The sequence below is a fragment of the Staurois parvus genome, unplaced genomic scaffold (genome assembly GCF_062004578.1).
Source record: "Staurois parvus isolate SC_StPar_1 unplaced genomic scaffold, SC_StPar_1.0 ptg001670l, whole genome shotgun sequence".
In the NCBI taxonomy this organism is placed as follows: Eukaryota; Metazoa; Chordata; class Amphibia; order Anura; family Ranidae; genus Staurois; species Staurois parvus.
Window position 1 is genome coordinate 136,662 of NW_028319466.1, and position 23,309 is coordinate 159,970.

The 23,309-nt window shown below is 45.4% G+C and overlaps 1 protein-coding gene across 3 annotated transcripts in view; it reads left to right on the forward strand.

The window, feature by feature from the left end:
• The window catches only part of FGD5 (FYVE, RhoGEF and PH domain containing 5), a 242,226-nt gene that overhangs the window by 38,967 nt on the left and 179,950 nt on the right, over positions 1-23,309 (forward strand). For all 3 annotated transcript variants that reach the window (XM_089663339.1, XM_089663341.1, XM_089663340.1), the window contains exon 3: positions 19,158-19,287. In XM_089663339.1, coding sequence (XP_089519465.1) covers positions 19,158-19,287 — 130 coding nt within the window. The remainder of the gene's footprint in view (positions 1-19,157; positions 19,288-23,309) is intronic.

Consider the following 23,309-nt stretch of genomic DNA (forward strand, 5'->3'; position numbering starts at 1 on the left):
TGGTGTCAGTGGGAGGAATAGTGCCCCATCAATGGTGTTATTGTGAGAAATAGTGCCTCATCATTGGTATCAGTGGGAGGAATAGTGTCCCATCATTGGTATCAGTGGGAGGAATAGTGCTCCATCATTGGTGTCAGTGGGAGGAGTAGTGCCCCATCATTGGTGTCATTGTGATGAATAGTGCCCCATCATTGGGATCAGTGGGAGGAATAGTGCCTCATCATTGGTATCAGTGGAAGGAATAGTGTCCCATCATTGGAATCAGTGGGAGGAATAGTGCCCCATCATTGATGTCAGTGGGAGGAATAGTGCCCCATCATTGGTGTCATTGTGATGAATAGTGCCCCATCATTGGGATCAGTGGGAGGAATAGTGCCCCATCATTGGTGTCAGTGGGAGGAATAGTGCCCCATCATTGGTGTCAGTGGGAGGAATAGTGCCCCATCATTGGTGTCAGAGGGAGGAATAGTGCCTCATCATTGGTGTCAGTGAGAGGAAAAGTGCCCCATCATTGTCATTGAGAGGAATAGTGCCCCATCATTGGTGTCAGTTGGAGGAATAGTGCCCCATCATTGGTGTCAGTGGGAGGAATAGTGCCCCATCATTGGTGTCAGTGTCAGTGGAAGGAATAGTGCCCCATCGTTGGTGTTAGTAGAAGGAATAGCACCCCATGGCAATTTGGCATGTGTTTTAATTTACGTGTATGAAGGGCCCACTAAACTTGAAGTGCCCCAGGACACCTCCAAGGTCCAAATCCAGCTCTGGTTGGAGGGTCTAGGATGAGGCTGCACAGTGCTGCAGTATGCAGGGTGAGTCCAGGTCTTCAATGGCTGCCTGCTGTCTTGATTCACAATGAACTGGGTATAATAAGTCACTGCCATCTGTACGCAGGTAGTACAGACAGCAGCAGAGCCAACGTGTCCGAACATGCAGTAATGGATGAAGTCACGCTGAAAGCTCTGATTAATGTCCATGCCGAACACGCTTGCAGTGAAATAATGACCTGTTTATGGCCCTCGCAGGCTCGCGTTCCTCTCGCTTCCGTTTTGGACGAGGATTGTAATACTAAGTTGGAACTTTTTGTTTCCTAATGTAACTCAGCAAGCCAATTAACCCCATCCTAGTGCTGGCATCCAGGGATCAAACGGACCTTTGTGAGTCAAACATAGTGACAAAGTGTTCTTAACTGCCGGGGATTTAAAGTTCTTAAAATGTTTGTCCCTGTATAGGTGTCATGTTAAGAAAAGTAAACCCCCGTATGATCAGACTCATCTCGGCATTCTTCTAGTAAAGCGTTAAACAAACAATCCATCTATAGTTGAACTTGCAGATTTGGTAGATGCTGGAGAGTTAAATTACCTAACAGTTTTTTATGACTGCTGGCGCGATCTCTGTACTTAGGTTCCAGGGGCCTACACACGTGCCACGCCCATTCCCACCCTCCCTATTGAATTCTTTATATTTTGAAGAGCAAAATGGGAAGAGTAGGAACACCCCAACAGGGGCAGGAACACCCACGCCTCTAGGGTTAATAGAAAACCCCTCACCTATAAGATGGACAGGAACACCCTCACATTCAGGGTGGATAGAACAACCACACCTACAAAGTGAACAGGAACACCCACACCTTTAAGGTGGAGGGACATCCACACCTCCAAGGTGAACAGAGCCACACCCTAGAGATGGAAGAGAACAGTCACGCCTCTTAGGTGAACAGACCCACACCCTAAAGATGGAGAGGAACAGCTACACCTCCAAGAGGAACACCCTCACATTCAAGGTGGCTAGAACACCCACACCTACAAGGTGAACAGCAACACCCTCGCCTCTAAGGTGGAGGAACATCCACACCTCCAAGGTGAAAAGACCCACACCTTAGAGGTGGAGAGGAACAATTACACCTCGAAGAGGAACAGGAACACCCACACCCTAAAGATGGAAGAGAACAGTCATACCTCTTAGGTGAACAGACCCACACCCTAAAGATGGAGAGGAACAGCTACACCTCCAAGAGGAACAGGAACACCCTCACATTCAAGGTGGCTAGAACACCCACACCTACAAGGTGAACAGCAACACCCTCGCCTCTAAGGTGGAGGAACATCCACACCTACAAGGTGAAAAGACCCACACCCTAGTGGTGGAGAGGAACAGTCACACCTCAAAGAGGAACAGGAACACCCACACCCTAAAGATGGAAAAGAACAGTCACACCTTTTACGTGAACAGACCCACACCCTAAAGATGGAGAGGAACAGCCACACCTCTAAGAGGAACAGGAACACCCTCACATTCAAGGTGGAGGATAGAACACCCATGCCTCCAAGGTGAACAAACCCACACCCTAAAGATGGAGAGGAACAATCACACCTCTGAGGTGAACAGAAATACCCATCTCTTCAAGATGGTAGAGAAAAGCTACACCTGCAGTGTGAACAGGAACAACCACACCTTGAAGAACAGGAATGACCATAACACCAAGATGAACAGGAACATCCACACCTTCAATGTGTACAGGAACACTCATATCTCTAAGGTGTAGGAGGACATCTACACCTCCAAGGTAAACAGGAACACCCACACCTCCAAGGTGATTAGACAACCTATACCTTCACATTATTCAGGAACACCCACACCTCATTGAACAAGAACATGTACTCCTTTACAAGAACACCCACACCTTCAAGGTGAACAGGAGCACCCACACCTTCAAGGTGAACAGGAACACCCCCACCTCCAAGGTCAACAGGAACATCCACACCTCCAAGGTGAACAGGAATACCCACACCTCCAGGGTGATCACCCTCACCTTCAAGGTGAACAGGAACACTTATACCTCCAAGGTGAACAGGAATACCCACACCTCCAGGGTGATCACCCTCAACTCCAAGGTGAACAGGAACACCCACACCTCCAGGGTGATCACCCTCAACTCCAAGGAGAACAGGAACACTCATACCTACAAGGTGAACAGAAACACCCACACCTCCAGGGTGATCACCCTCAACTCCAAGGAGAACAGAAACACTCATACCTACAAGGTGAACAGGAACATCCACACCTCCAAGGTGAACAGGAACTCCAGTACCTCTAAACAAGCCAGGGTGATCTCCCAGGGTCCCAAAATTATACTTTGAGATCCAGACTTAGCTACTTACAATTGTCTGATGAAAGTTAACAGTTGTATAAAAAAACTTTTAGACGTTTAGAAATTTATAGCATAAGGCCAGCCATAGACAGTTTAATGATTGCAAGCAAAACTACCAGTTTTGAGCATCAGAGGAGTTTGCTGTTGTGCAGGGAGGTTTTCCAGAACAGAATATGTTGCCAACACAGCTTAGTCCATCAGAGTCAGAATACCAAAAATTTCACCCAAAATCCAATGTTATGGAAGACTCCTTCATCAAGACCATTGTGACAGACAAGCCTCACCAAAGGGGTTCCATGTAACTTTAAAAAAATATTTAAACTCCGGCATGATTTTCAGTATGCTAGAATTACCCAGACTGGAAAAAGGCGTACTGGCAACATATTTTAATTATATTTGTCATAGTGCCGATCCTTGGTGGTTACAACAGCCAACTGGAGAGGTTGGATCCAGTATGGTGTGTGATGGGAATATACTGATCTATGAATGAGCCATATGATTATCACTGTCAGGGCAGGAGGAGTATCACAGCAGGTAATCGTACTTGTGGGATCCTTGCATGTACGTTCTTCATGAGACCATCCTAAGAAATTGCCTACACAGCTTTTCAGTCCATTTAGATAAATAAAGGGCAGATTTGCTCAAGGCAGGAATTGAATGTACAACCCTCATAATTCTTATTAGATGCGGCAATTTATGGATTGTGATGGTTTGATGCCTAAATTGCATTTTCAAAACCATTGTGGAGATAATTCCTGAATCTATTGTTTTTAACAGAATTTATTTTAACTCCTTCCCCTTACTAACCATTGTCGGGGGTGGGGTTTGGGGTTGGGGAAAATTTAACCCTTTACTTAAAGAGATGAAGGGGTTAAGAGGGCATTGTTCAGCGGCCTTGGCTCTGCGTGGTCCTGACTCCTGGGTGTGCCGCCCAGGCCCCACGTCAGCCTCCTGCAGTTCATTGCCAGGTTATCTCTGGGGAGGAAAACGCTCCCTGTTTACAGGAAATGCAGCACAAGGGGTCTGCGGCGCGGTGGGAAAGGCGTGTGCAGTAACAAGGATGCTGATTGCTGGTAACTCCTGCTTTGCCATGGTGCTAATATGTAGGTCATTTTTTATTTTCAAAAAGCTGAGAGGTGTGTGCTCACATGCAGTTAGCGGTGTGATGAGTACTGCCTTGCAGTTAGCATTGGTTGAACATACTTCCATAATATTGGCATTGGTTGGATGTACTCTCATTAAGTGCCTTTTGGTTGGGTGTACTCTCATGAAGATAACTTTGGCTGGGTGTCCTCTTATTTAGTTAGCACTGCTTGGGTGTCCTCTTATTTAGTTAGCATTGCTTGGGTGTCCTCCATTTAGTTAGCATTGCTTGGGTGTCCTCCATTTAGTTAGCACTTCTTGGGTGTGCTCTTTTAAAGTTAACATTGCTTGGGTGTACTAAGATGAAGTTAGAATTGTTCAGGTGTACGTTTCTGAAGTTATCATTGCTTGGGTGTACACCCCGGAAGTTGGCATTGATTGGGTGTACTCTCAGAAAGTTATAGCTGGTTGCTTGGGTGTACCCTCATTAAGTAACCATTGCTTGGGTGTACTCTCAGTACAATAGCATTGGTTGGGTTTACTCTCAGGACGACGATAACGTTGGTTGGGTTTACTCTCAGGACGACGATAACGTTGGTTGGGTTTACTCTCAGGATGATAATGTTGGTTGGGTTTACTCTCAGGACGACGATAACGTTGGTTGGGTTTACTCTCAGGACGACGATAACGTTGGTTGGGTTTACTCTCAGGATGATAATGTTGGTTGGGTTTACTCTCAGGACGACGATAACGTTGGTTGGGTTTACTCTCAGGACGACGATAACGTTGGTTGGGTTTACTCTCAGGATGATAATGTTGGTTGGGTTTACTCTCAGGACGACGATAACGTTGGTTGGGTTTACTCTCAGGACGACGATAACGTTGGTTGGGTTTACTCTCAGGATGATAATGTTGGTTGGGTTTACTCTCAGGACGACGATAACGTTGGTTGGGTTTACTCTCAGGACGACGATAACGTTGGTTGGGTTTACTCTCAGGATGATAATGTTGGTTGGGTTTACTCTCAGGACAATAAATTTGGTTGGGTGTACTCTCAGGAACTTAGTGCTGGTTGGGTATACTTTCAGGAAGTTAACACTGCTTGGGTGTACTCTCAGGGGTTGACATTGGTTGTGTGTATTCTCGTGAGGTTCCCATTGGTTGGGGGTACCTTTATAAAGTTAGCAATAGTTGGGTGTACTCTCATTACGTTAGAATTACTTCAATGTACATTCATGAGGTTAGCATTGATTAGGTATATTCTCCTGAAGTTAGCATTTGTTGGGTGTACTTTTGTGAGGTTAGCATTAGTTGGGTATTCTCTCTTAAGGTTAGCACTGGTTGGGTGTACTCTAGTGAAGTTTTCATTGCTTGGATGCATTCTTGTGAGGTTCACAATGGTTGGGTGTATTCTTGTGAGATTCTCATTGGTTGGGTATACCTTTATGAAGTTATCATGGGTTGGGTGCACTCTCATGAAGGCAGAATTGCTTGGATGTTCACTCATGAGGTTAGCATTGGTTGGGTAGATTCTCCTGAAGTTAGCATTTGGTTGGGTACACTCTCATGAAGTTAGAATTGCTTTGATGTACATTCATGAGGTTAGCATTGGTTGGGTATAGTCTCCTGAAGTTAGCATTGGTTGGGTATACTTTTGTAAGGTTAGCATTGGTTGGGTATACTGTCCTAAAGTTAGCATTGGTTGGGTGTACTCTTGTGAAGTTAGCATTGCTTGGATGTATTCTTGTGAGGCTCTTATTGGTTGGGTTAGCAATGGTTGGGTGCACTCTCATGAAGTTAGAATTTCTTGGATGTACACTCATGAGGTTAGCATTGCTTGGATGTATTCTTGTGAGGTTCTTATTGGTTGGGTACACCCTTATGAAGTTATCAAGGGTTGGTGCACTCTCATGAAGGCAGAATTTCTTAGATGTACACTCATGAGGTTAGCATTGGTTGGGTAGATTCTCCTGAAGTTAGAATTGGTTGGGTGCACTCTCATAAAGTTAGAATTGCTTTGATATACATTCATGAGGTTAGCATTAGTTGGGTATAGTCTCCTGAAGTTAGCATTGGTTGGGTGTACTTTTGTGAAGTTAGCATCTGTTGGGTATACTTTTGTAAGGTTAGCATTGGTTGGGTATACTGTCCTAACGTTAGCATTGGTTGGGTGTACTCTTGTGAGGTTCACATTGGTTGGGTTAGCAATGGTTGGGTGCACTCGCATAAAGCTAGAATTGCTTGGATGTACACTCATGAGGTTAGCATTGGTTGGGTGTATTCTCCTGAAGCTAGTATTGGTTTGGTGCACTTTCATGAAGTTAGAATTGCTGGGATATACTCTCACGAATTTAGCTTTGGTTGGATGTACTATCATAAGTTTAACTTTGGTTGGATGTACTCTCATGAATTTAGCTTTGGTTGGATGTACTTTCATGAATTTAGCTTTGGTTGGATGTACTCTCGTGACTTTAGCTTTGGTTGGATGTACTCTCATGAATTTAACTTTGGTTGGATGTACTATCATAAATTTAACATTGGTTGGATGTACTGTCATTAATTTAGCTTTGGTTGGATGTACTGTCATGAATTTAGCTTTGGTTGGATGTACTCTCGTGACTTTAGCTTTGGTTGGATGTACTCTCACAGATTTAGCTTTGGTTGGATGTACTGTCATGACTTTAGCTTTGGTTGGATGTACTCTCGTGACTTTAGCTTTGGTTGGATGTACTCTCACAGATTTAGCTTTGGTTGGATGTACTGTCATGACTTTAGCTTTGGTTGGATGTACACTCATGAATTTAGCTTTGGTTGGATGTACTTTCATGAATTTAGCTTTGGATGGATGTATTATCATGAATATAACTTTGGTTGGATGTAATCTCATGAATTTAGCTTTGGTTGGATGTACTCTCATGACTTTAGCTTTGGTTGGATGTACTCTCATGACTTTAGCTTTGGTTGGATGTACTCTCATGACTTTAGCTTTGGTTGGATGTACTCTCATGAATTTAGCTTTGGTTGGATGTACTCTCATGACTTTAGCTTTGATTGGATGTACTCTCATGAATATAACTTTGGTTGGACGTACTCTCATGAATTTAGCTTTGGTTGGATGTACTGTCATGAATTTAGCTTTGGTTGGATGTACTCTCATGACTTTAGCTTTGGTTGGATGTAATCTCATGAATATAACTTTGGTTGGATGTACTCTCATGACTTTAGCTTTGGTTGGATGTAATCTCATGAATTTAGCTTTGGTTGGATGTAATCTCATGAATTTAGCTTTGGTTGGATGTACTCTCATGAATTTAGCTTTGGTTGGATGTACTCTCATGACTTTAGCTTTGGATGGATGTACTCTCATGACTTTAGCTTTGGTTGGATGTACTCTCATGAATTTAGCCTTGGTTGGATGTACTCTCATGAATATAACTTTGGTTGGATGTACTCTCGTGAATTTAGCTTTGGTTGGATGTACTCTCGTGAATTTAGCTTTGGTTGGATGTACTCTCATGACTTTAGCTTTGGTTGGATGTACTCTCATGAATGTAACTTTGGTTGGATGTACTCTCGTGAATTTAGCTTTCGTTGGATGTACTCTCATGAATTTAGCTTTGGTTGGATGTACTCTCATGAATTTAGCTTTGGTTGGATGTACTCTCACAGATTTAGCTTTGGTTGGATGTACTGTCATGAATTTAGCTTTGGTTGGACGTACTCTCATGAATTTAGCTTTGGTTGGACGTACTCTCATGAATTTAGCTTTGGTTGGATGTACTCTCATGACTTTAGCTTTGGTTGGATGTACTCTCATGAATTTAGCTTTGGTTGGATGTACTCTCATGACTTTAGCTTTGGATGGATGTACTATCATGAATATAACTTTGGTTGGATGTACTCTCGTGAATTTAGCTTTGGTTGGATGTACTCTCGTGAATTTAGCTTTGGTTGGATGTACTCTCATGACTTTAGCTTTGGTTGGATGTACTCTCATGAATGTAACTTTGGTTGGATGTACTCTCGTGAATTTAGCTTTGGTTGGATGTACTCTCATGAATTTAGCTTTGGTTGGATGTACTCTCATGAATTTAGCTTTGGTTGGATGTACTCTCACAGATTTAGCTTTGGTTGGATGTACTGTCATGAATTTAGCTTTGGTTGGACGTACTCTCATGAATTTAGCTTTGGTTGGATGTACTCTCACAGATTTAGCTTTGGTTGGATGTACTGTCATGAAGTAAGCACTGCTGGGGTGTACTCTCGTAAAGTAAGCATTGGTTTGGTGTACTCTCATGCCGTTTAAATGTATGTAAACGCTTACAACGAACGTCACTTATTTGCTCCCTTTTGGCCTGTTGAATATTCCATTGAATTTATTTTGTCATTTCTGCTTGATAAGTACAAAACAATCTGTTGATCCTGCTAGAAATATTTTGGCAATAACTTCCTGTGCTCTCTGCCTGTGCTGCACACTTATCTCTTATCATTGCTTACAGCTCTCTCTGTGGACTACAAAACACGTCCCCCTCTGTTACAGAGATGATGAGAGGAGGCAGTGTTCTGTAGTCTCAACACACTTACCTCCTAGGGTGAAAATACTGCTCCTCCATAGATACAGTACAGTGAGCGAGCATTTGATAAAGGATAAAAATCCTGGCAAAAAAGGAAACTAATGCAGCCACCGCATCTGAGGACTGGTAATCTGCAATTTATTACAATTTTGTTTTGGGGGTTTCCAGCGAGCTCGCATGCAGTTACTGTTGGTTCTCTGTACTGGTATGCAGCGATGGCTCGGCTGATGAGCTTGCGCTCTCTGGTGGGCTATCAGTTTGTCTTCCGGCTCCCTTGGTAGTTGCCCATCTTCATTCAGCCCCCCAGCTGCAATCTGCTCTCACTCAGCCATGACATTACAACGAAAGGAAGAATCATCCGAGGATTAAACCGTCCATTGAGGCCCCCAGCTCCTGGCTTCTTCTGTGTTTTACTGGCTGGAAATGTAAAAGCTCAGCTCTATCTGACACATCAGCAGAAGAATCGCCGACCAAATCCATTATTAACCCCTCGCTGTGCTGCCTGTCCAAGGAGCGGAACATTTATAAAACTAAAGTATGGACAGTTTCCTTCTGAAGACAACAAGGGGCGCCTACCAAGTGTAGCATGAGTGACACTCTTTTATTCAATTAGCAACTCACTTGATAAAAAGGAAGGACTGCTGATCGGGTAAAACGCCGCTCTGTAGTAGTAATGCCTGGTGGTGCGCTAATCTGCGATGTGACTCTCATGCAGCCTCTGGCTTGGTGGATGACCAGTGATCAGAAGTCCCAGAACCAGCTTGGAACACATGGAGGGCGCAGGCGTGGAAGAGAAGTCACACCTGGGAGGACCTGTGATCAAGGCGTGTGGCTACGCGTTTCGGAGCGTCTGAGTTCCTTTCTCAAGCCCATTTATTCTACCCCTTCTGCACTATTATTCATTTAAATTTTTTATCTCTTCTGAATATTCTTCCCATTGAGCAGCAACCAAAAAAGCCCAAAAACTGGGGGAAAGTTGTGACAGGACATACAGCACACAGACATTAACCACTTGCAGATGAGCGGCCAAACGACGTACCCGTACGTCGCTGCCGGTTTCCAGGTTTCGGGTGCGTGCCTCTGCCCAACTACTTCTGCTGTGATTGAGCCTGTCAGCAAATCCTCATCATTGATTCACGGCCGGGACCTGCTGATTGGTTAGATTGTAAGCTGGAAAGAGCAGGGCCCTCAATCCCCTCATGTTTTGCATTGTATTGTTGTTGTTCTGTCACATGTTCTGTCCCCCTTTATAATGTACAGCGCTGAGCGAACTATCGACGCTTCATAAATAAAGTATAATAATAATTGGCTGTGTCCAATCACAACCGAGAGCTCTGTGTTGACATTCAACACAGAGCTCTGTACAGAGAGAACGATCTCTCTGTTTCTCATCCCTGCAAAGCAGAGATAAGAAACTAAGAGATCATTGGTAAAGAGCAGCACACTTTCCACTTATTACACATAGTTAAGCACAGATTTAACCCCTTGACCACCTTAGATGTTAACCCCTTCCCACCCAGTGATATTAGTACAGTGATAGTGTAAAATGTCACAGGTGATGTCAGTCAGTTCCCCCCAGCATCAGATTTCCCTCCGCACTACCGCAGTCCCGTTATAAGTCGCTGATCACCGCCATTAGTAGTATAAAAGAAAAATTCCAGTATACATAGTAGATGCTATAACTTTCACATAAAGCAATCCATATGCAATAATTGGGATTTTATTTTATCAAAGACATTTAGCAGAATACAATTTGGCCAAAATTTATGAAGATTTTTTTATTGAATATGTAAAAAATGTTGTTTTTTTTCAGAAAATGTTTGATTTTTTCTTTTTGTTTATATCGCAACAAAAAAAAAAAAAAACAGTTTTATTTATTTCAGGTACTTATATAGCGCCGTCAATTTATGCACTGCTTTACATATATATTGTACATTCACATCAGTCCCTAACCCTCAAGGGGCGTACAATCTAAGGTCCCTAACCCTCAAGGGGTGTACAATCTAAGGTCCCTAACCCTCAAGGGGTGTACAATCTAAAGTCCCTAACCCTCAAGGGGCGTACAATCTAAGGTCCCTAACCCTCAAGGGGCGTACAATCTAAGGTCCCTAACCCTCAAGGGGCGTACAATCTAAGGTCCCCCACCCTCAAGGGGTGTACAATCTAAGGTCCCTAACCCTCAAGGGGCGTACAATCTAAGGTCCCTAACCCTCAAGGGGTGTACAATCTAAGGTCCCTAACCCTCAAGGGGCGTACAATCTAAGGTCCCCCACCCTCAAGGGGTGTACAATCTAAGGTCCCTAACCCTGAAGGGGCGTACAATCTAAGGTCCCTAACCCTCAAGGGGCATACAATCTAAGGTCCCTAACCCTCAAGGGGCGTACAATCTAAGGTCCCTAACCCTCAAGGGGTGTACAGTCTAAGGTCCCCAACCCTCAAGGGGTGTACAATCTAAGGTCCCTAACCCTCAAGGGGCGTAAAATCTAAGGTCCCTAACCCTCAAGGGGCGTACAATCTAAGGTCCCTAACCCTCAAGGGGTGTACAATCTAAGGTCCCTAACCCTCAAGGGGCGTACAATCTAAGGTCCCTAACCCTCAAGGGGCGTACAATCTAAGGTCCCTAACCCTCAAGGGGTGTACAATCTAAGGTCCCTAACCCTCAAGGGGCGTACAATCTAAGGTCCCTAACCCTCAAGGGGCATACAATCTAAGGTCCCTAACCCTCAAGGGGCGTACAATCTAAGGTCCCTAACCCTCAAGGGGTGTACAATCTAAGGTCCCTAACCCTCAAGGGGCGTACAATCTAAGGTCCCTAACCCTCAAGGGGTGTACAATCTAAGGTCCCTAACCCTCAAGGGGCATACAATCTAAGGTCCCTCACCCTCAAGGGGTGTACAATCTAAGGTCCCTAACTCACACTCATACTTACACATACTAGGGGCAATTTAGACAGGAGCCAATTCACCTACCAGCATGTCTTTGGAGTGTGGGAGGAAACCCACGTAGGCACAGGGAGAACATGCAAACTCCAGGCATGTGGTGCTGTGGTTGGGATTTGAACCAGTGACCCTAGTACTGCCAGGCAGAAGTGCTAACCACTTAGCCACTGTGCTGCCTGTAGAAGTGCTAACCACTTAGCCACTGTGCTGCCTGTAGAAGTGCTAACCACTTAGCCACTGTGCTGCATGTAGAAGTGCTAACCACTTAGCCACTGTGCTGCATGTAGAAGTGCTAACCACTTAGCCACTGTGCTGCCTGTTGAGTTCAAATACCACCAAAGGAAAGATCTGTTTGTGTGAAAACAAATGATATAAATTTTGTTTGCGTACAGCGTTGCATGACCAAGAAATTACCAGTTAAAGCAGAGCAGTGCCGAACAGCTAAAAAATTACCTGGTCACGAAACGGGTGGGGAGTAAAATCTTTCGGAGCTCAAGCGGTTCTATTCCAGCACAAAAAGAAATGGTGCAGGCTCATCTCTGCAGGCTCCTGGAGTATTTATTCATGGGGAACCAGGAAGATTAGTGCTGGAATCTTGGGGTTATCATAGGAATATGTGGTGGTATTGGGGCGGGGTCTGAATTCTGAGCTAGCAGCTTCTCCACACCAAAGGATATCCATTGGACGAGTGTAGAGACCATCATCGGCTGGTCAGGGATGGCTCTCCAACCAACTACTGATGGACTCTACACTCTTCCAGTCCATATACCAGACTTGGTTTTTCCAAGACCTCCAAGACAAAGCCTGGAGTGAGATCCCCAAAGTCCTAATTCACATCTTCTATCCAGCACACCTCATTCCTCTTTTCCAAGCTCTGGCAAAGGAGGCCTCCAAAACACAATAGACTCCTCCTTTATCCTATCTTCACCTTGCCTGAGATGAAGCCATTAGCCTGCTGCAGGCAGGAGGAAGCATTTCCTCAGTCTCCTCTCCCCCATGATCAGATTCAACATTGTAACTTTGTAGCAAGCAAGGCAAGAGGCTGCAGCAGGGGCTGATCTGTGTAAGGCCTCATGCACACTGGATGCATCAAGGTATGAATTCATTTAATTATTATTATTATACAGGATTTATGGCGCCAACAGTTTGCTCAGCTCTTCACAATATAACGGGAGACAATACAGCAACAATACAGTTCAATACAAGAGGGATAGGAGGGCCCTGATCCTGGGAGCTTACAATCTAAGAGGGAGGGGCTAGTGGTACAAAAGGTAGTAACTGTGGGGGATGGACTGGTAGGAAGAGTAGAAGATTCCATTATTAACTGAGGGCAGGATAGGCTTCCCTGAAAAGATCAGTTTTCAGAGATCACCTAAAAGTGAGCAGAGTAGGTGAGAGTCTGATAAATTGGGGTAGAGAGTTCCAGAGGATGGGGGAAGCTCTGGAGAAGTCCTGGACATGAGCATGGGAGGAGGAGAAAAGGGAGCTAGAGAGCAGGAGTTCGTGGGAGGAGCAGAGAGGACGGTTTGGGTGATATTTAGAGACAAAATCGGTGATGTAATTTGGGGCCGAGTTATAAATGGCTTTATATGTTATTGTTAATGTTTTGAATTTTATTCATTGGGCAATATGGAGGGATTGGCAGAGAGGGGTGGAGGACACTGAGTAGAGGTCAGTGGAGGGATTGGCAGAGAGGGGTGGAGGACACTGAGTGGAGGTCAGTGGAGGGATTGGCAGAGAGGGGTGGAGGTCAGTGGAGGGATTGGCAGAGAGGGGTGGAGGACACTGAATGGAGGCCAGTGGAGGGATTGGCAGAGAGGGATGGAGGACACTGAATGGAGGTCAGTGGAGGGATTGGCAGAGAGGGATGGAGGACACTGAATGGAGGTCAGTGGAGGGATTGGCAGAGAGGGGTGTAGGACACTGAATGGAGGCCAGTGGAGGGATTGGCAGAGAGGGGTGGAGGACACTGAGTAGAGGTCAGTGGAGGGATTGGCAGAGAGGGGTGGAGGTCAGTGGAGGGATTGGCAGAGAGGGGTGGAGGACACTGAGTGGAGGCCAGTGGAGGGATTGGCAGAGAGGGGTGGAGGACACTGAGTAGAGGTCAGTGGAGGGATTGGCAGAGAGGGGTGGAGGTCAGTGGAGGGATTGGCAGAGAGGGATGGAGGACACTGAACGGAGCTCAGTGGAGGGATTGGCAGAGAGGGGTGGAGGACACTGAATGGAGGCCAGTGGAGGGATTGGCAGAGAGGAGTGGAGGACACTGAGTGGAGGGATTGGCAGAGAGGGGTGGAGGACACTGAGTGGAGGCCAGTGGAGGGATTGGCAGAGAGGGATGGCAGATACGGAACGGTTAGTAAGGTGGATGATTCTGGCAGCAGCATACATGATAGGCTGAAGAGAGGATAGCCTGCGATGAGGTTGGCCAATGAGGAGGGAGTTACAATAGTCAAGATGAGATAAATAAAGGGCCTCCCCGCTCCTTGCTTCTGCACGTTCCCTGGGAGCGAGCAGCACCGCGATCTGGTGCCCGCTGTATCCTCCGGACACAGTGAACACCGATCACTGTACGGGACCTCTGTACGAGGTCCCGATCATGTGAACACTGATTGGCCAATCAGTGATCACATGAATAGTAGTAAGTAAGATGTCACTTCTGACATCATTGCTTACTACGTGTGAAATCTGTGAATGATCACAGAGGTCACATGGTACAGGGCTATTCACAACAGCCTTGTACCATCTGACAAGCTGTGACCAATCACAGCTCACACAGTATTTCTCAATGGCTGCAAGAATGCAGCCAGAGAGAAGGGGAAATGATTGCGGTGCGGTATACCACATATACCACATTCCTGTGTGAATCACATGTGATTTGTGTGCGGTGCGATCGGAGTCGTACATTTTGTATGGCTCTAATCGCACCGCACCCGCACCAAAAATGTGCAGGACCCTTATTTTGGTCCGCACTAGAATCAGATTGCATGGATATTCACACCTATGCGATCCGATTCTGCACATCGCTCTGCATTTTGCGGACCCCTTTCAGGGTGTTGTTAACTTAAAATACACACCCGCAGAGGTTCGCATGAATGGGGTGCGATTCTGAAAGCGGTGTGGAATTTGCACAGAAAACGCTGCAAATTCCGTACCACATCAGTGTGAACCCGGGCTGAGATGTCGGCTCACATATGACACAATCATGAAAATGCTGGTGCCAGCACAGAAATGTCTAAGCCCTGGTGAAAATTGCTGCGACCTGCAACACAGAAAGTCTCAAATAAGTCAAAACACATTCAAAATCCAAATTAAATCCGGTACCTACACTGCCTGCATTGAAAGCTTAACTCCATGATCAAAGAATGTTTGTACAACTTTTAGTACGAATATTCTCATCCGAAAATCTACCTGTGTATGGGCCAGCTTAAAGCGGAGCTCCACCCTATCAAAAAATAAAAGTCAGCAGCTACAAAAACTGTATCTGCTGACTTTTAAAAAAACAGCCACTTACCTGTCCCTCGGTCTCGTGGTGTGTCCCCCGCAGCCCGTTTCACTGGCCATCCTGGATTCCAGGAGGCCGGCATCTTCAGTGTGGGCACCCGGCTGTGATAGCTTGCGGCTTCACAGCCAGGTACCCACTGCGCATGTGCGAGCAGTGCTGTGTATCATGAATGGTCCTGTAGTCTTCTGGGACCTGTCATGTGTCCCTCAAGACTACAGGGGGGACACCTTCCACTTCCGATCGCCTAGGTGATCAGACTGGAAGTGGGAGCCGGTACCTGTCAAATTCGGGTACCCACCCCCACCCCCCAAAGGTGCCAATCCTTAATGAGGAGCGGGGGAGCAGTCCTTAAAGCGGAACTTCCCCTTTTGGGTGGAGCTCCGCTTTAAACTCGAATGACAAAAGCAAAGGACAATTTTCGAACGACATTCGTCCATTCACTGATCGTTCAAAGAATATTTGTACGACTTTTAGTACGAATATTCTTGTCTGAAAATTTACAGGTGTATGGGCTAGCTTAAGAAATAGACGGTGACCCTGGGTGATGCCTGAACAAAGGTGGCTCCATCCTTCTGGATAAGAAAATCAGGTGAAGGCGTTGTCAGGGGGGGAGGACTGTGATGTCAATGAGAGGTAATAAATCCCAGAGGTGTTACATTTATACATTTCCACGCGTTTGATATGAAACAATGTATCTGGCGTTAGATTCACTTTAAATATAGACATCTGTAGATGGTCATACATCTTCCCTGTATGAAGGATATCGGTGATTCGGGTAATAATCCCCCATCCTAGTACTCAGGAAGTGTCTCCTAATTGGACGCCGCGTTCACGCATTGCGTGTTTCTATATCATTTTGTGCCCTGGGGATGTAATATCCACCGTCCCCTCAATAATCACATTATAGATTACCGCCTAGGATGGCAATAACCCCTCGCCGTGAAAACGACCTCCCTTCCATCATTAGTATTTATTGTCATGGCTTCCATGGCAGACGGGCGCGAGCTCCTAGAATTATTATCTACACTTGCGCCGTCAAAAAATTCGCCCCGCGATCTTCCAAGATGAGAATTTAATTGCATCGCCACGAGTGCCAGCCACGCCGCGCTGCTGCCTGGTGTGCGCTTATTGGATCACGTGACCCGGCTCCCAGCGTCGTTCCTGCGCTCGTCGCATACAGCAGCTGTTTAAAATATGTTTTCTCAGTGTGCCCCCCCCCCCCCCCCGTCTCCTGTCGTCCGCGGACTTCATTAACAAGATTTAGCTTCCAAACTAAAAATGTTAGCGGTTCAAAGTGCGGCGATAACAATGCACCCACCGCGACGCTGCTGGGGGGACTGTAATGGCCGGTGGTTCCAAAAATGGGCTTTCATGGGCATCTCATCCGAATAAAATAAATGGTAAGCAAAGTATGGAAATTGAAAAGAGTGGGGGCCGGCTGACACTGTAGAAACACCGTCCAGATGTGTTCCGGATGCGTTTTTGCATGCGTGTTTTTGACGTGTTTTTGGCATGTTCCAGTGCGTTTTTGATGCTTTTTTTTATGCGTTCCAGTGCGGTTTTTTTTATGCATTCCAATTTCCATATTTCTTCAATTCAAATAGGAACATGTGTGCTCCAGTGCATTTTTGGTGCGTTCCGGTGTATTTTTGGTGCGTTCCGGTGCATTTTTTTCTTATGCATTCCAATTCCATTTCTCTTCAATTTAAATAGGGACAGGTGCATTCCAGTGCATTTTTGGTGCATTTTTGGTGCGTTCCGGTGCTTTTTTTGACTTATGCATTCCAATTCCATTTTTCTTCAATTTAAATAGGGACAGGTGCGTTCCAGTGCATTTTTGGTGCGTTCCGGTGCCTTTTTTTTATGTGTTTTACCACGTTCCAATACAGTTCCGTACAGGAAAAATGCAGCCTGTTCTACTTCTTTCTCTGCAACCGGAACGCACTGAAACTGCAAGCAGTGATGTGAACTATGACATTGACAACCATATCACCTACTTTCTGTGCGTTTTGGATGCAGAAAAAAAAGCAACTGAAACGCATTTAGTCTAGTTTTTGAAGCATTTTTGCGTTAAAAAAGCGCATGAAGAGCTCCAGAAAAATGCTTTCCAATGTATGTGAATGTATATCTATGTATGTTTTCACACTGAGGCGCTGCTCTTGCGGTGCGGTGTAAAAACGTCTGCTTGCAGCATCTTTGGGACATGTTTGGTGAGCTAAAAAAAATGCCCCAAAAGGTCTCTTCCCATTGAAATCAATGGAAAACAAGTGCTTGAAAAACGCCTGAAAAGTGCCTCAAAAACACCTCTGAGAAGCATTTTTGGTGCAGTTTTTAAGTCCCGTGTCCTTTAAAAATGCTCAGAGAGCGTTACAAAAGCGCGGTAAAAATACCTATGCATTTTTGCTGTGTTTTTGCGGCAAATCAGTGTGAAAGTAGCCTTACCCTCAATTCACGTCAAGCCCGACTTTGAAATCTTGCGAAAAAGTACAGATGTCTATGCAAATCGCACCAAAAGTAGTGCATGTACTACTTTTGAAATCGGTGCGGCTCCGACCAAGTCGACCAATATGGCCGCTCCAATTGCAGACAATAGGGTGCGACTTGGCATGCAATTTGCAAGTCACAGGGCATGCAAATCACATGCCAAGTCGCATCCAGTGGAAACTAGGGCTAACCCCCAGTTCACATTTATGCGGTTGTGCGGGCTGCGTTTTGCACGGGCATGAGAGCCCATTCATTTGAATGAACTCCCGTGCCCCGCAACACGCAGGAAAAGAAGTCCCTGCACTTCTTCCGAAAACGCAGCCAAGGTTCCCAGTACGGCTGCGTTTTCCAGTGTGGAAGGCGTGCCATTAGAACTAATGGTACCTGCCTTCGGGTTTGCATTCCTCTGTGTGGGTGGTGCGGCTGCACAGATTTTCATGTGGATCCGCAACCGCACCACCCGCACAGATGTGAACCTAGGGTTAGTTTGAACTGGCCGTAAAAGTACACTATATTGCCAAAAGTATTGGACCCTCCCCTCCATATCATATGATTCAGGAGTTCCAATCCCCTCCATATCATGTGATTCAGGTGTTCCAATCCCCTCCATGGACACAGGTGTATACAATCCATCCCTTAGGCATGCAGACTGCTTCTACAAACATTGGTGAAAGAATGGGTCGCTCTCAGGAGCTCAGTGACTCCAAGCGTGGTCCCGTGATAGGTGGCCACCTGGGCAATAAGTCCATCCGTGACATTTCCTGGCTACTAAATATTCCACGCTCAACTGTTAGTGGGATTATAACAAAGTGGAAGCAACTGGGAACAACAGCCACTCAGCCACCAAGTGGTAGGCCACGTCACATGACAGGGCGGGGTCAGCGCATGCTGAAGCGCACAGTGCGCAGAAGTCACCAACTGTCTGCAGAGTCAATAGCTAAAGACCTCCAAACTTGGTGTGGCCTTCAGATGAGCCCAACAACAGTGCATAGAGAGCTTCATGGAATGGGTTTCCATGGCCGAGCAGCTGCATCCAAGCCTTCCATCACCAAGTGCAATGCAAAGCGTCGGATGCCGTGGTGTAAAGCACACCGCCACTGGACGCTAGAGCAGTGGAGACGTGTTCTCTGGAGTGACCAATCATGCTTCTCTGTTTGGCAATCCGATGGACATGTCTGGGTTTGGCGGTTAGCAGGTGAGCGGTACTTGCCAATCGTAAAGTTTGGTGGAGGGGGGATTATGGTGTGGGGTTGTTTTTCAGGGGTTGGGCTTGGCCCCCTAGTTCCAGTGAAGGTAACTCTTAAGGCATCAGCGTGAGCATTGTGCTAAGTGTAAAGTTTGATGGAGGTCATTTCAATGTAGATTTATTGAACGGAGAGTTGTTGAGTGTAAGGTGTTCATCAGATCTATTGTTTTGCTGCTTGCAGTGCCTACACCGAACCGTACAAAGTGTGCAACATTCCTATGGGCAACGCCGAGGACGTCACCTCCGACGAAGAGCAGAAAAGTTCTGAAGATGAGGAGAGCAGCTCAGGAGGAAACGGAGGCGTGCAAAAGGTAATTCAGTTTGGACTCATTATAAACATGTATTACATGACAAAGGATTCCCAAAGCATGATGGGTTAGCTAAAGCGACAGCCCTGCAGAGCAGCTTGCTTTACAGTTCCCTTTGTCTGATTGGAACTTCAGCTGTTTGATAAAGTGAGGAGCTGCGATGATTCAAGTTCTTTAACTCCTTGGCACCATCATATTTGCACACCCATTGTAAAAAGAAGATTTGCCGAGAGCGCGTGCCCTGGGCGCACCCGGCACATTTACCGTGCCTCAATGAAATTTCCTGATCCCTAATAGCCAATCACGGTGGTCATGTGACCGTAAACCCCACCCAGGGTCACAAACCCCTTAAAGGGCCGGGAGGTGCCGGCTCCAAGGGGTTAACCCGCGGGTCTTTACTGTTCTATTGCTGCAGAAAATCTAAAGACGATATTATTTTTTAAATATTTTAACCCGGCATGGAAATCACGGCAGGTATGAGCCAAATGTCTATATTAGGGAGGAGCTTCAGTTGGGTCTGCACCCTAAAGTCAGCTGCCATTGCTTGGCCAATGGGCAGCGGGCAGGAGATTCCCCACCCTCTGCTGCATGTATACAAAGGGGCGGGGTTAGAGCCCGTTTCTGGTTTTCATGGCTGAATGTGGGAGATTCCCCCTCTCTAAATGTCCGGGTGCTCTTCTTTATTTGATTGTCATTTACTGTACTGTCATGTTACATTTTCTTTTTTTTTCCTTTTTGACTGTTATTTTCTTTTTATTTATTATTAAATATAATTTTTATTCATTTTCAACATAAGTAAACAAAATATAACATCTCAAGTCCATTTGGACATAATATAATGAAAATCAAAAGAAAAAATATAAAAGAAAAAAAAAAGATCAAAAGGAAATAAATGAAGAAAATAGACATTCTTATATCCTGGCAGCAGTAAACTGAACAATGTTACTTCAGCACTTAGGCATAGGTCGTCTGATTTTCACTTTTGGAGATACTTTTGTAACCCTTTCCAGCTTCATGCAAGTCAACAATTCTTGATGGTAGGTCTTCTGAGAGCTCTTTTCTGCGAGGCATGGTTCACATCAGACAGTGCTTCTTGAAACCAGTAAACCCAAAACAGGTGTGTGTTTTTTAAGGGCAGGACAGCTGTCAGCAACACATCCAATATCATCACACTGATTGGAGTCAAGGTTGGCTCCCTCCTGGCTCCAATTAGCTCTGGGAGAAGTCATTAAGCTAGGGCCTCACATACTTTTTCTTCCCTGCACTGTGAATGTTTACATGTTATGTGCAATTAAACCATGGCAACATCTAATGTTTGTGTAGTATTATGTTCAGCAGACTGTGTTCTTCTATTGTTGTGACTTAGATGACATTCAGAGCACATTTTATGCCCAATTCATGCAAAACTCCACGTAATCCCAAGGGGTTCACATACTTTTTCTTGCAACTGTAGTTACAAAAAAATAGGATCTCAATACTTGAACGATGAATAATGACCCAGTAATGAGAGATATCCCTTTCAAACAAAAAATGTAATTGAAATAAAAAAAAAAATGAAATAAAAAAAAAGAATAATTAAAAAAAAGAAATGAAAACAATAAAAAAATGAAAGGAAAAAAAAATTAAAAAATAAAAAAAGTTTTTTTTTTTTTTTTTTAAAAGTAAAATAATGAAATAATGAGGCTTATAAGAACAGATCCAGGATTGTATTTAAAGCCGAACTCCAGGCATACAAATTTTCATTTTAAGATATTCCTCATTAGTCACATAAGATATATGGGCACAAAATGTCTTTGCAAACTCAGATTTTAGCTTGCAAAAGTAGCAGTGACTTCATCGCTGTAATGTACATAGCCTGTTCCCAGAGCAGAGCAGTGGGAGGGTCCCAACAGGCCCCACCCACTATAGAAAACTACAGGAGGGGGCGGAGACAAGACCAGTCACACTACACGAGGAGAGAGAGCATGATAAATCCAAGATTAAGCCCCAAGGGCAGGGCGAAACTCGTTGGGGAGCATGGCTTGGACGGAGTGACAGGTGACTCTGTATGGTGGGCACTGACACTTCTCATGCCTCCTGTAATAATAATCCCGATGTTCAGCTTTAAAGCCCACGTTAGCATCACCTTCCCCGTTGACCCCAATGCATAGCTACATTGTTATGGGTTCAAAAGAGACACAAGTCCATCTAGTTCACCCAATAGAAAAATAAAGGCATTTCACCAAAATAAACGAAAATTTTTGCCGAAATTTAGGGAAAATGAAAACTCTAAGTTTCTCTCTACCAGCAATGGAGCTTCCACACCATTGACTTCCCTCTGCCGGTCTCTGTCCTTCATCCTCTGCTCTTTCATGCCTCCTGCTTCTGAAGACTCATGACTTACAATGTACCGTGGGGGAGATCGGCGCGGTGCCGTCTGGCAGTCTCTCTGTGTCCAGCCATGAATAATAGATGGCTTCCATCACACCGTCTGCTTACATGGAGCTGCCAGCCATCCTTCACACGAGCTGTCACAATGTTATTATATTACAATGGCCGAGTCAGCACTCCGCGGGCTCTTCCTAGGTTAATGCCTGCGTCGCCTTTTTTCTTTCTCTGATATTTATATATAGTGGCAGAAAGCTAAAGTCAGATTATCCTCCATGACTTCAGGTGTGACATCTGCCACCCGCACGGCTCCGTATATCACACCAGGCAACTTTCAGCCCTGCGGATGTTGAAGGGTTTTAAAAACCCAATTTTCTGGCCGGTATAACAAAAATATGAGCATCGGCGTTGGAGGTCTGGCTGGGGGGTGTTTGCTCCCTGGGCCAACAATATTACACACTATATTGCCAAAAGTATTGGGGCCCCCCCCCTCCAAATCATGTGATTCAGGTGTTCCAATCCCCTCCAAATCATGTGATTCAGGTGTTCCAATCCCCTCCATGGACACAGGTGTATACAATCAAGCCCCTAGGCATGCAGACTGCTTCTACAAACATTGGTGAAAGAATGGGTCGCTCTCAGGAGCTCAGTGACTCCAAGCGTGGTCCCGTGATAGGTGGCCACCTGGGCAATAAGTCCATCCGTGACATTTCCTGGCCACTAAATATTCCACGCTCAACTGTTAGTGGGATTATAACAAAGTGGAAGCCACTGGGAACAACAGCCACTCAGCCACCAAGTGGTAGGCCACGTCACATGACAGGGCGGGGTCAGCGCATGCTGAAGCGCACGGTGCGCAGAAGTCGCCAACTGTCTGCAGAGTCAATAGCTAAAGACCTCCAAACTTGGTGTGGCCTTCAGATGAGCCCAACAACAGTGCGTAGAGAGCTTCATGGAATGGGTTTGGTTGTGTTTGTTTTCCACCAAGATCTGGTTGGTTGTGGTTGCCACCCAGGGATGCTTGGCTCTATTTGTATTTGTGTGTTTGTTCCACAGGATTAGTTGGTTGTGTTTGTGTTTTCCACCAAGGTCTGGTTGGTTGTGTTGTTTGTTGTATTTGCTTCCCAGGGCTAGTTGGTTGTGTTTGTGTTTTCCACTAGGATCTGGTTGGTTGTGTTTGTGTTTTCCACCAGGATCTGGTTGGTTGTGTTTGTGTTTTCCACCAGGATCTGGTTGGTTGTGTTTGTGTTTTCCACCAGGATCTGGTTGGTTGTATTTGTGTTTTCCACCAGGATCTGGTTGGTTGTATTTGTGTTTTCCACCAGGATCTGGTTGGTTGTGTTGTTTGTTGTATTTGCTTCCCAGAGCTAGTTGGTTGTGTTTGTGTTTCCCCACCTAGGGATGCTTGGCTGTATTTTTATTTGTGTGTTTTCTCCACAGGGTTAGTTGGTTGTGTTTGTGTTTTCCACCAGGATCTGGTTGGTTGTGTTTGTGTTTTCCACCAAGGTCTGGTTGGTTGTGTTATTGTTTATTGTATTTGCTTCCCAGGGCTAGTTGGTTGTTTCCTCCAGGCCAACAATTCCCTGTCCTCTTTGGGAATTCTATTGTATTTTGGCCAAACTTTACAAGCTGACACTCCACTCCCAAGGTTCCCATCA